This window comes from Lepisma saccharinum, chromosome 1 (assembly GCF_977018435.1).
Source record: "Lepisma saccharinum chromosome 1, izLepSacc3.1, whole genome shotgun sequence".
Lineage (NCBI taxonomy): Eukaryota > Metazoa > Arthropoda > Insecta > Zygentoma > Lepismatidae > Lepisma > Lepisma saccharinum.
Genome location: NC_139229.1, coordinates 205829647 through 205843118, shown reverse-complemented (window position 1 = coordinate 205843118; position 13472 = coordinate 205829647). Strand labels below are relative to the sequence as shown.

At 34.4% G+C, this 13472-nt stretch overlaps 1 protein-coding gene across 3 annotated transcripts in view; it reads right to left on the bottom strand.

The window, feature by feature from the left end:
- The window catches only part of LOC145978414 (NACHT domain- and WD repeat-containing protein 1), a 583318-nt gene that overhangs the window by 4848 nt on the left and 564998 nt on the right, over positions 1-13472 (bottom strand). For all 3 annotated transcript variants that reach the window (XM_083111046.1, XM_083111037.1, XM_083111043.1), the window contains 5 exons: positions 12979-13141; positions 10049-10247; positions 4736-4960; positions 3111-3322; positions 943-1044 (listed from right to left, as the gene is read on the bottom strand). In XM_083111046.1, coding sequence (XP_082967172.1) covers positions 943-1044; positions 3111-3322; positions 4736-4960; positions 10049-10247; positions 12979-13141 — 901 coding nt within the window. The remainder of the gene's footprint in view (positions 1-942; positions 1045-3110; positions 3323-4735; positions 4961-10048; positions 10248-12978; positions 13142-13472) is intronic.

Below are 13472 nucleotides of genomic sequence, written 5' to 3'. Positions count from 1 at the left end.
ATATAACAGAATCCACAGAGTAAGACAACATCAAATTTACATATACTAGTAACAAAGTAATCTTTTATGAATAATTGATTTATGTTTGGCTTATTCACATCCAGAAAGAGAGAAGAAAATCTGTAGAGGATTTCCAAGATATTTTCAAAAACATATCTCAACACTAGCAACTAGCTATTTTATGATGTGCAGTGCACCCTTCTACAAGCACATAAAGAGTGTTAAGATGCATGGATTCCCATTGTTTCCAAATGGCATGATGTGTGTCCATGAATTTCTGTGAGGAGTCACTTTTCCTTAACACACACTAATCTTCAACTTCTCAACTTCAAATTTATCTTCAATGCATTATTATTAATTATTTGATACAATTTCATTATTAAATTGGCAGAGATCCCAAGTTCAGGCCTTGGTTAAGAGTTTGTTCCTTCATATTTTTCAACAGTTCATCATTCATCCTCATCATTGGAATTACTTCAAGAAATGCAATGTGAAACAACCAAGATAGATAGAAAGGAAGAAAGTTTGCTTGCAAAGATTTGATGAAACATCTTCCACTGTTGCTCATTTCTGCCTTTCTAGACTGGAGTTTAGTATCATTGATCTTCATTTTTTTTCTTAAATTCCTCCAAGAATACTGAACAAGCAACAAATGGCTAGATCTCTAAGAGATATTGATATTGAATTGAATTTATTATGTTCACACCAAGAACAAAATTTTTAATCATTTTCTTATGTGAGGATCAATTGTAACTTTGGGCCTTTGTATGAAATCAACTTTTCAGCAATCACAAATATTGCCATAACACATCATGAACACACTACTTCTCTGAATTGTCCTGTTTTCAAGTTAATAAACTTTTTGATTGCTTTCTTGACATTAAAATAACAATAGCTAATGCTTTCACTAGGGAATTTAAAGAGGGTAGGACAAGTACTTACTTGATTATGACGTCGTCGAGGTGGAGATCGGCGATTCCACAGAGCTTCTAGATGTTCAAAATGTTGGGATTGTGCCAATGCAGCTTGCTCAGGGCCAATTCCCTATTACAATAAATTAATTTATATTTAGAAATGTGGAAATAAAGGAAAATAGTATAATATAATATAAAATGTAAAAACTTTATAATATAGTTAGTTATAGTGATATACAATGACTTTGGCACTTGGGGTAGCAACTGATGCCAGCTAAATATTTAAAGCATTATACATTGCCTCCCCCTCCTTACACACAAATGCAGCATTGCTTCAATATGAAGAAAAAACAAAAAACTTAGTAATAATAAAATTCGAGTTTCATGCCATATTATGTTTATTTCCATGTCTGCAAATAACTGAATCCTCTATTAAGTTTCACTTAAAAAATTGCACATGATTTTCACCTAAAGTTACAGTAGATATAAAAGATTAATCCTCACCATTGCAATGAAACAGAAAAGAGATGCTAAATAACCAAATACAAACTATAGGCATATACTTTGGATGACTGAAAATCCTGTAATGTTGCACGTAACTAACTCTTCATTTTCTTCACACATTTGCTACAATTGCACACAAACACACAGTAATGGGTGCCAGAATCCCCCATTTGGACTTAAGTTTCTTGAAGAAATAAGTCATTATAATTACTTTACTCTATTTTCCTGCTCATAATGGCATTCAAAATATTTTTCAGCAGCTAGATATGCAAACATACACATGCATACACACATTTTTTTTCTTAATTAAAAATTTGCACTTCCATGAGTTTTTCAGCCATTTCTATCAACACGATTAAATTTCGAAAACCAGAAGATTTATGTGAAATGGTAAAAAATGCAAATGAGCACTGCAAGAAAAAGTGATAAAGAGGTTTTATGTCATTTGCGTAGTATTGTCTATTTTGAGATGTGTACTTTTTCACTGAATCATTATTTCAATGCAGATCTCTCTCAATCTCTCTCTCTCTCTCTCACACACATATATATTTCTGATTGTTATGCTTATGAAAATGTATTGATTAGCTCTTGTACTTGCAAGCATGAGATTAAAGACAATACTACTAAAACAAAAAGAGAAAGGTTTTTGTTTGTAATTTATGTATTACACATTCCTTACTGAAAGGATTTTTTTCAGCAATGTGCACTTTCCCATTTCATAAATAGTAAAACTTTAAGTCATATGATGTTATTACACATAAATGTAATGTGTGAAATTTGTGTTGCAAATACTATTCTCAGACGAAATGAAAGGGAAAGGAGGGAAAATTAATATTCTATCAGTTTCAGTGCTGATAGGCAGACTACCTGAAACCACAGCATTTCCAGCTTTGCAGCAGCTATCAGATTGGAGGTGAGGGGGTGGGGGAAATAGAAATCTTCCATTTCTCTTGTGACAGCCAAGCACTTGAGAAGGCAGATGAAGGAGTTCCTCCTTCTAGTTGATTGGTTAATTATCTTTGCCAAAGTCTACACTTTCATAAGTTGTTGACAGTTGTAGAACTGAATCAAAACTCATAATGACCTGAACACTGGACGAAAGTGTAGAAAATAACTAAACTTACAATAAATACGGAATAACTAGTACTGACTTTATTCGTGAAAAAAAGTGGATAAAGTGAGTACTAGTTTCTCCGTATTTATATACTACCGCGTCTCTCTTTTCCCAATTATGAATAAACTTACAAAATGACAACTTTCTACATTTTAACAATACTAAATACATAAACTTTATCTAGGTGGTGAACATTTTCTACATGTCACTCTGCTTCTTTCCAACTTCCTGAAAAATTCAAATCTTATTAATGCTACTTAGAATATCATAACATTTCTTGCCAGTGGGTTGCAAAACTGGGGGACAAGGACAGTTTACTTTCCCTTGGTAAATAAGGTTTAGCATAATACAGGAGCAAAAAGTTGCAAAGAGTGGGATGGATTGGGGCAGTTACCACCGCTATTTCTTGCTCTTAAAGCATAATGAACCTCCATATTCCTATTTTGTAATTTAGAAATTTTCTTCTTGGTTTTCAGGATGCAATTGTAAGTAAATATTACATGAAGTAGGCACCCTTCTTATGACACACAATTGACAAATTTCTTAACACTATGTCTGCTAATTATTTTGGCTGTTACCTGCGAACCCATGCTTCCTTTAGGTGGAAGTTTAGAGATTTCTTCCATGCTCGTGGAAACTGAAAATCTTCTTTTGAGCCTTTCATCTATGGCGGCAACCATGATCGATGATGTCAAATGGCCATATTTCTTTTGCCAGGTGTAGGTGTCGAGTGAAATCTCTTTCTTGAGCAAACGTCTCATTGGTCTCTTTGGAGCTGATGGGCGAAGATCTTAGGGAGACAAATAAAGGAGCACAAATTAACAATGCTTTATACTCATATGGCAAAATAAATAAAGAAATAAAACATGCACATTAATGTATATTACTTTGCCCTGTTTTCATTGTATGTTTCGTGGAATTTGTGCAGAAACAAAAACTTTCATGTGGTCAGATTCATGCTATTAAAAATGGAAATTACAAGTGATTCAGTACAAGAGTATATGTGGAAAACATACAGGATATTTCTAAAGAAATCCATTCACCTTTTATCTGCATTCATATTCCTGCAGATTTACATGTTAGAAATATTAACTATACAGACAATTAAAATATATTTCTTTTCATTGTAAATTAAGTTTGAAGGAAGGTTTATGGTATTCCTTGAATACAGTCAAATTGCTGATGAGTAATCACATATGTTGCATATCCTATATGAACTATAATTTCTAGTTGCAATTATAAAAGTGTATATTAGTGTGCTATAGTCTCTCCTGCCTGTAAACTACTATGGAGAAGGCCTTTTAGGTTCATGCTTTTCAAATGTGCTGTGATGTAGAAAATAAATCATTGCAGAACTATTTGTCGTAGAAAGGTGTGATTGTCTTTATCTGAATGGGTAATGAAATAAGTACAGGTCAATGTATTTTCAGTTGCTACAGTTGACATTAACAAAACTTTCAAGAAAATAAATTTGAATACAATATCTACATAAGGGCTTCCTTGGTGGTGTAGTGGTAATGCCATTGCCTTGTAATCAAGAAATCCCAGGTTTGATACCTGGTGGAGGCAGATATAGTGGTTCAGATCCCACTTTAAACTTTGAGTCTAGTCTCAATTAGCCTATCTATGGACAAAAGTGGACTTTAAACAAACTCAAAATTAAAATTTAAAAAAAAAAATTATCTACATCAGGAATATTGTACTTGAAAACAATAAGTCCATCTTAAATATTTTTTTTATATTTTTGTCTTTATTATATGTAAAAGTAAAACATATCAGAAAAAATACTGGTTTAAAAGCAATAACCCATTCCCATTTTAAGTTTTTAATAACATTACATATTTTTCTTTGAAATATTTACTTTAAATAGCCCTTGTTTAAAATACTAACAATGAACGTTTTGTTTCTCAATATGAGTATATATGTATATAAAGTTTCAACAGCGACAGAACTGAAATATCATATTTGGTTTTGGAGAAATTGTGTGTTAATTACAGTCATATGGTGCAGTCGTTATTATGATACCAGCCATGCATTGAAATTTGAATATGATGCATATACATCTAAATTCCAACCAATTTTTTACTTGTGAACATAGCACACTATGTCATAAATTCATACATTCAAAAATATTATACTGTATAGTTTTGTCTTGTATTTGAATTAAAACCTTTTTCCTAAACAATTTCAAAATATTGCTTACCTTCAATTTCTTTGCTTGGCTGAACATAGGTTGGCATTTTCACATAGGTTGCAGGTGTATTGTGCAAACAAATGATTGGAAGGAATTTGTTTTCAAACAAGTGAACAGCTATGCGGGATGCATCTGTAGACATATCTAGGTTGATTATTGGAATGTGAAGCTGAAGACAGGATCTGGGAAGTCCAGTCTTTATGTCCCAAACAATTATACACCTGTCCTCTGAACCTAGGAATCAGAAATCAGGAAAAGAAATATCATCACTGTTCGTTGTTCATTGATAACAATCCACAAAAGAAACAATAAAATTATTTTGTTCTTTATTACTACAAATAGGAATACAATGTAATTGTAAATTGATATGTGTATATGTAAATACGTGGGCGAATCAAAAAGTAAGTTACACCCGAGCCTTGTTCCTGTACTAAAAGAGAGAAAATAAAATCATGCTTGGTGGCAGCACTGCCCAGAATGTATTCTCTCCATACCCGAAGCAGCCATGCTGCAGCTGCTTTAATATGAGAGTAGTCACCGTGTCAGTATGGCGTGTCGTACTGAGGTGGCATCCAACATTGAGTTGTGCTCAGTCGTCTAATTTTGTGAACACAAAGGCATAATCAGAGTTAAATCCATCGCCAAATTGTCGAGGTGTATGGTGAGAATGCAATGTCATGATCAGAAAATGATGCCAGATGTTCAACGACGAACAGTGTGTTTAGAAGTCTGCAACTGTGAACACTATTGACAAAATGAAGCGTGTTAATGCAATCATCCTTGCCAACCCACATGTGAAAATTGAGGGAGATTGGAAGTGAACTGAACATATCCTATGCTAGTGTGTCTATGCTGATTCATGACCAGTTCGGTGTATAGTAAACTGTGTTCTCACTGGGTGCCGCGATTGTTAACCGATGAGCCCAAAAATGTTCATACATTTTTCTCCAATAATTATTTTCTTTCTAATGTGTCTTGTTTGTTTTATACAAAGGGGATGTAACTTACTTTTTGATTTGGCCTAGTATGTTAGTTCCCACAATTTGAATTTCTGCTCAAAATTTCCAAATGCTTCTTCAACACGATAAATTCATGAAATCATATTTGAGATCTAATATAGCTAAGCTTCGTGACAGGTTAAGTTTGCAGCAACTTTTCACACACATAGACCCAAGCGTGCATGCAGAATATAGTTCCACTGCAATACTGCCGATTTTCTCGCTGTCTGTGATATGAACAGCTCGGTAATTGAGGCAAGACTGGAACGGGAGATGCTGAGTGCCATTCTCGCTTGGATTAATACAATAGAACCTGCTGGAAACTTGATCTGTCATGGGGCATAGCCTCTATGGCAGAGTGGTCACTATAGTGTCACTATAGATCCCAGGTCCTAACTCTTTGTTCATTGTTCATCAGTTTATCTCAAAGTTAGAAAAATGATGTAAAATACAGAAAATAAAAATAGATCCATACATGAAAGTTACCTGAAGAACACAATGTAATAAAAACTTAAGTTTTCTGAATACAGGACAGTAACATGCATTGGTGTACTTCTGATGATATTATTAGCATATATATGTATGTTATATGCTGGTTATTGTTTCTTACTACCATGAATTACTTTTAAAGAAATATCACTGCATTTCATACACGTGTGTGTGTGTGTGGGGGGGGGGGATTGGTGCTGCCACTTGAATGTAAATGTTTCAATGTTACTATACCAGAGAATAGTTTGTGAACAGTTTATTAGCTAGAGGGTGTTTGCAATGAGCATAATGCATGATTTGGGTAAAGAAATATGCTGTGAGTATTGCAGTGTATTTTGTCTGTTCATCATGTTTCTGTTGTGTGCATGCATGATAATATCTGCTACAGATGAAGACTTTGAACTGTGCTTACATATACTATTATCGATTACTATTAAATATACTTAACATAAGAAGAGAGAATTTGTTTTGGGGACACAATAGTAGATGAAGTACTGTTAAGTGAGCTCTCCTTTGCTGGTCCTGCTAAGTGTGTTGTTATTCTTCTATTTGGACTTAACCAAATTGTTAAAATATTTATCTGTGTTATCTGAATATTTATCACACGGGCTATTTGGATGAGAAGGCGGTAGGACCAGAGGGAAAATTACTGAAGAGAAGGAGGATTCGAATGCACTAGATCCAAGTATCTCTGGCTGTAAATTTTCAGCCTTTTCAGGATAGGTTTTGTCCCCCATAATAGTCACATTAATTCTGTAACACCAACATTTCCATCAAAATGTTGAATGTAAACTTTGTCACGATGCAATTATCTTTCAGGTTTTAACATTATAGGCATACTTATCAATATTTTCAGAAGCGGTTTTTTCCCTAGACATAGGGAAAGAGTACTATATTAATAAATAAATTGAAAAAAATCACAGAATAGGCAAATGCATACAATTGTAATGCAAGCACTAGTGTATGCAGGATTTTTTGTGAAGGGCTGGAGTGGAATATACACTGAAATATTTTGTAATTAACATTTTTAAACTTGATTTTAAAAGTTTGAGAAAGACAAAGAATTGTAACCAATGTTCTTTTTAAGTGAAAGGGTTTTCATTTACTGCTTTCATTTCAAGTTATTTAATGATTTCATTCGAATTTTTAAATTTTTCTCCCTTTGTGCAAGGGAGCTATAGACACCTCAGCTTCACTTGCATATGCCAGTGATTTCAAGGATTTTGTTCTACAGTCTCCCTTGTGTATAAATACATAACTGATAAATTGTTTCTGCAAATTCTCCTCCTCCCCCATACTACAAATTAAATTATATTATATTTTAATCCTGGATGTATAAAAAATAATTGTCTGTAGATGAGAAAATGACACTAATATATGTAATATTATTTTATGGTTTAGAACATTTAAGTGACAGGCTCAACCAGGACTCAAAACTGGGTCTCTGGCATAATTTGTGATCTCTTCAACAGAATACCAAGCCAGCCTTGGTTTCACTTAATTTTTAACTTTTCACTGTTTTGTCTGTGTGGAATTGTCTCTATTGCAACAGTAATGACATCAATAGTACTTGGCCTCTCCCAGTATGACACTATATATTACCTTGTACTTTGGCACACACAGGCACAATTTGGCACAATTTAAGCGAAATATGCAGCATCAACTAGGACTCTAACCCAGGTCTCTGGCGTACGTCATTTCTCTAACAATTGAACTACATAACAAGCCCTGGTTTCATCTGAATTTTCACATTTCACTTGTGTGAAATTGTCACTGTCAGTGTTACATGTCATGCAAAATGCAATAACAATTCATGAAATGTGAGATGAGCCAACTGCAGAACAGTGTATGTTCAAGAAAGATATTTGCATGATGAAACAAATGTGTAGTTTGTATATTATTTTAATGTTTTATTTATGTCTAGGGTGATTGTTATTAATAATAGCTATACATAATATATATTTATATCCAGGTCTGGTTCTATCCTTAGGTCACATGGTCACGTGCTCCTCCACCCATTATGTATTAAAAAATAACAATTTACGCGTGTTTGCAATGCTTGTATTTTATTCGCTTTGCCACACGGAGTTTTCATCGGAGCGAAGACAGCTACAATGGGTTGGATGAATCTTGGCAACATAGCAAGGGTCACATTTTGGCTGTGGACTTCCTGCCTCACTGTTTTAACATCATCCCTACGTTCTGAGCTGTGGGAGAGGTCGGGAGGGATATGGGTGTTTTCATTTCGAATGGTCAGAATATCTCTGAGACCCAGGACCCAACACTTGGGGCACTGTTTTTAGGTTTCCCACTAGATGGTGGCTGGGTTCATTCCCTTATCTTGAAAAACTAAATATGCTGACCAAGGCAGTAATTTATTTTATTAAAAACATAAACTAAACGTAACGTACAAAAGTACTTGATACAGAGTCTGAAGAAGACCTTGCTAGAAGGTTGAAACGTTACGTTTAGTTTATGTTTTTAATAAAATAAATTACTGCCTTGGTCAGCATATTTAGTTTTTCATAATCATGGAAACAAGGCTTAATGGTGCTATCCCTTATCTTACCTAACAAAGGGGATGGGAGGAAACTTTGGAAGAAGGAGGTAGAACCGTGGGACGTCTGTTGTCGAGGTTCGATGTACTTTGAAAAGTTTTTGTAAATTGTTGTGATTTAGTGAGTTACTTACTGAAGTGTTACCATGAGTGTGAAAATAAAGCAAAATGAATCAGGTGAGATACTTATAAAGTAAAATTTTAAATCACCAAGACCGATTGTTGGTCAAAGAATTAGGCCCTCAAGACCGAAGCTTTTCCTAAATCAAACAGAACACAACAGAACATTTAATAAAAATATGTATGAAAAGTGGGTATGGATGTGGGGGTGTCCTCCAGCTAATTCCCTTTTTTGTTTTCCGTGCATTTTATTCAAAGGAAAAAACACATGGACTAGAAGTTGGGTAATAATTGAATTGTTGCTTGAAGTCCACTTTATGCACAGTAAGGATAATCGAGACTGGACCTACAGTTTAAAGTGGATCCAAACCACTATGTGCATCTACTGGGTGTTGAACCCGGAACCCCTTGATTATAATTGGCAACGATGACTTGGACATTGATGTGAGTCTCGCTCTCTTGGGGAAAACAGATATCAAAGTGCAACTGTATGATCGTTTCTGTGATAAGACATAATGAGCTTGTGTACAAAAATATATATTTTTTGTCACATATTATTGATATGATTAAATTTTGTGAGGAATTTGAATGTGCTTTGCGTGGTCATGACTAAACAGAGGACTCATTAATTGCACCGCGACCCTCGATTTTGTTTTGAAAGACCATGTAGAAAGTGGTTGAAGTGACTTCAAAGGTACATGAAAGATAATTCAAAATGAACTTTTAGCTATGATTTTGTCTGTTTTCAGGAAACATATTTTATAATATTTAGCCCATATTTTGATTGTGCCCTACCTCTTGCAAACCTCACAAACCACCACTGTTTATATCTCTCATACATCCTGTTTTGACCGGGACAGTCCTGTTTCAGAGGCATATCCCAGACATATCGCCGATATTGTATAAAAAACACTATTTGTCTAGGAGTTAGCTTCAAGATCAAGTCAAAATTTTGGAGACAGTTCAAGCTGTTAATAATAACAATAATTTTAAAATTAGGTCTAACCATTTTTTTCGGGAGGGGGTAAACTGGCCTCCTTGCGATGTCACGTTTTTGGTTCAAAATATTATGGTCACCATATCTAAAAAGAAAGTGCAAATTTATGCATTTCTCTTGTACAAACACAACCACTTTCTCTTTGCATTCTGATTATTTACCTGAGACAGCTATGCTACCATCACCAGCTACTTTCACACATGTAACATAACTGAGATGTCCTGTGAGCACATGGATGTCATTTCCTGTGTTGATGTCCCAGACAATAAGATTTGCATCACGAGATCCTGAGACAACAAGAGATTTGTTCATGATTGAAACAGCCACACAGGTGACTTGGTCCGAATGTCCAACTAGAACCTAAAAGGAATAATATTTTCTAATTTTTTGGAGTGAGTAAGATCATGTCTGATTATATCATAGTTGGGAAAGGTGAAGTTTTGAGAAACTCTGTTTAGATGAGTTAGTCTAAGCATGATAGTTAGTCTAGTGATGAGATGCAAGTCAAATAAAACTAGGTATTTCAGGATAAATGTTTCAGAAATTTCATGAGTATTTTTTATTTTGTTTTTTAAATAATACCTTATCTGTATTTTCATCAAATATTACCAAGATATATATATAAGTTCAACCCCTGTCAGATGCGATCATTGTCATCTCATAACCATGATCATAATAATATCTTTCCCTCATCTTGCAGTCATATTTGAGGCCAAACGCTGCATTTTGCATTGTCTCCTCACCCTCCACTTTCAGTTTCTTTCTCTTCTCTTTTTTCACATTTTGTTTGAATTGTTGTAACTAAATTTTATTACAATTCTTAAACTATAATATTTATGGTGCAGATTAATATGTATATACCTACGAGGTGTGGCTAGAAAAAAAGAAACGGATTGTTGTTTCTGTCGACAAACGACAAGCACATCAAGGTCAAGCGGTGCATTAGTGTATAACGTGATATCCTGCCTATCGACTGTGTGATTTCCCAGGGTGCGAGGCTCTCAGTTCCTCTGTAGCTTGTAGACGAAGTGAACTGTACATCTATGCTCCATCGGAAAAATGTTAAGTGTGAAAGTGGAAGATGGTAAGAGACCTGTAGGAAGGCCAAGACGAAGATGAAGGGACAACGTTGAGATGGACCTAAGGGAAATCGGTAGGGATGTTAAAGAGTATATAGAACTTGTTCAAGATAGGGAAAGATGAAGGCCTGTGTTGCTGCAGGCATGAACCTTCGGGTTTAAGAAGGCTAGAGAGTTAGTTAGTTAGAAAGTGGAACAGCATATCAATTTGAAGTTTCTTATGAAACTTGGATAATCCGCCACAGAAATTTATGGTTTGTTGAATGAAGTATACGGAGATGAGTGTTCATCACACATGCAAGTGTTTGAGTGGTTTCAAAGGTTTAAAGAGAGACGAGAAGTGATCGCGGATGACTCGCGTCCTGGATGGCCTTGCACGTCAAAAACTGAATCAAACATTGCAAATGTCAGTGAATTGATTCGAAAAGATCATCACTTGAGTATTCGAGCTATTGCAAAACAACCAACATTATTACATTACGTTGCTGACGACCCTTTGTGAGCGAGTAAGAAGACGACGACCTGATTTGTGGAAAAGCAAGTCATGGATTCTTCATCAGCACAATGCTCCTGTCCACACGGCATTGTCAGTCAAGGCTTTTTTGGCCAAGCATGGGATTCCAGTGTTAGAACAGCTACCCTATTCGATGGATATCACTCCATGTGACTTTTTTTTTATTCCCAAAGGTCAAATCAGCACTGAAAGGAACCAGATTTACGACCGTAGAATGTGTGGAAACAAAAGCGACGGAGGTCATGAACATGGTTTCAGAAAATGATTTCCAGCACTGCTTCCATAAATGGAAGATTTGTATGGAGTGGTGTATCAATAGTTCAGGGGAGTACCTTGAAGGAGATAATGTACGTATTGTACAATATAACCAATAAAAGATTTTGTAGCAACAGTCCGGTTTTTTTCTAGTCACACCTCATATATATTGAAAACTGAAATGCACATGGTTTAATAATATTCCAACAATAATGATCAATTACACAAATTCACAAATTTAATATGAAATATCAAATGTGTTATATGTGATGGCATTTCGATGTTTGCTGCATTTCTGGCATCTCAACAATAGAGAAATAATTTCAAAATAGATCAGTTTTCTTTGTTAGGGAGGAAAAACGTCTCAATGATGGGCATGGCTTTCTGTACAATATTTTTTAACAACATAAACAGAGTTAATTACTTTCATTTTCATAAACAATATTTATGAAGAATTGACAATAAATTCTTGGTGCCAATAATTCCCAGAATACACAATGAGCATCCGAATATTCACATTGTTAGCCATGTTAATGTCAAAATGTAAGAGAGAAAGAGAAATACCACAGAATTCAATAGCTATATAATGCAAAACTTACTTAAAAAAGACAATTTATACATACTATAAGAAATTTCTTAAATAACAATGAGGATATACTAGTACCCCATAAAGTCTAAAGTTCTGATCTACATTCTTCAACTTACTTCCCCCTTTTCAAAAAGGAAAATATAAAATTGATTGTTATAACGCCATATTCAAAAAGTTATTTGTTTCTAAGATAGGTGCTTATTTTTATCAAAATCTACACACTTATTGTATTTGAGGACATTTTATGCTATTAATTCTTTATGTAAAAGTTGCAAATACTGAACATCAGCACCAACATCAGCTATATATGATACTTGAAATGGTCACATAAAGAGTTGAAATGTTTCTGTCAAGTTTCCTTCCACTATCCAATGCAAAAATCTACATTGGTTTGAGTTGTTTTTAAGCCCATTTTATCCACAGAAAGGATAATTGGAATGGACCTACAGTTTAAAGTGGGATCCGAACCACTGTGCAATATTCCTTCACTGGGTATTTAAACTGGATCCCTTGATTCCAAGGACATGATGTTACCATTACACCATCGGGGATGCCACAAAAACCTACATGTACACATGAATACATGCACACGGTAAGCCCTGTTGCAATGCAGTTATCACTCATTCATAATTAAACAAACTCAAAGAAGCTTACCTGAGCTAATTTTCCACCAACGACCTGCCAAACTTTGAGGGACATATCCTTTGATCCTGTAATTACATATTGTGAATCTACACTAAGCACAAAACATGTTATTTCCTCACTGTGTGACACTGTGTACTTCTCATCTTCTCTGCTTAATGTCCAAATCCTTAAGCTGCAAATGAAAAGGAGAATACATTTGTCAAATTATGTAATAGAGAAATATTTGATCACGTAGAGAAACTGACAATAGTTTCTGTTAAATCTTTTGTGTAATGGTAAACTTAATAATTTGCTATTTACTAATATTTGGCATCTTATCTTCAAACAATTAGGTAAAGAGTTCATTCAATATTTAAGATGTAAATTTTTATAGAAATATAATTAAGTCGGTATTCTTATAATTAAACTGGTTAACTGATAGAAAAAGACCTTACAACTTTAACTTTGCTATGGAAAACAAGTAGAAATAATAACTAGGAGTAAATAAATCAGTAAATAATGTT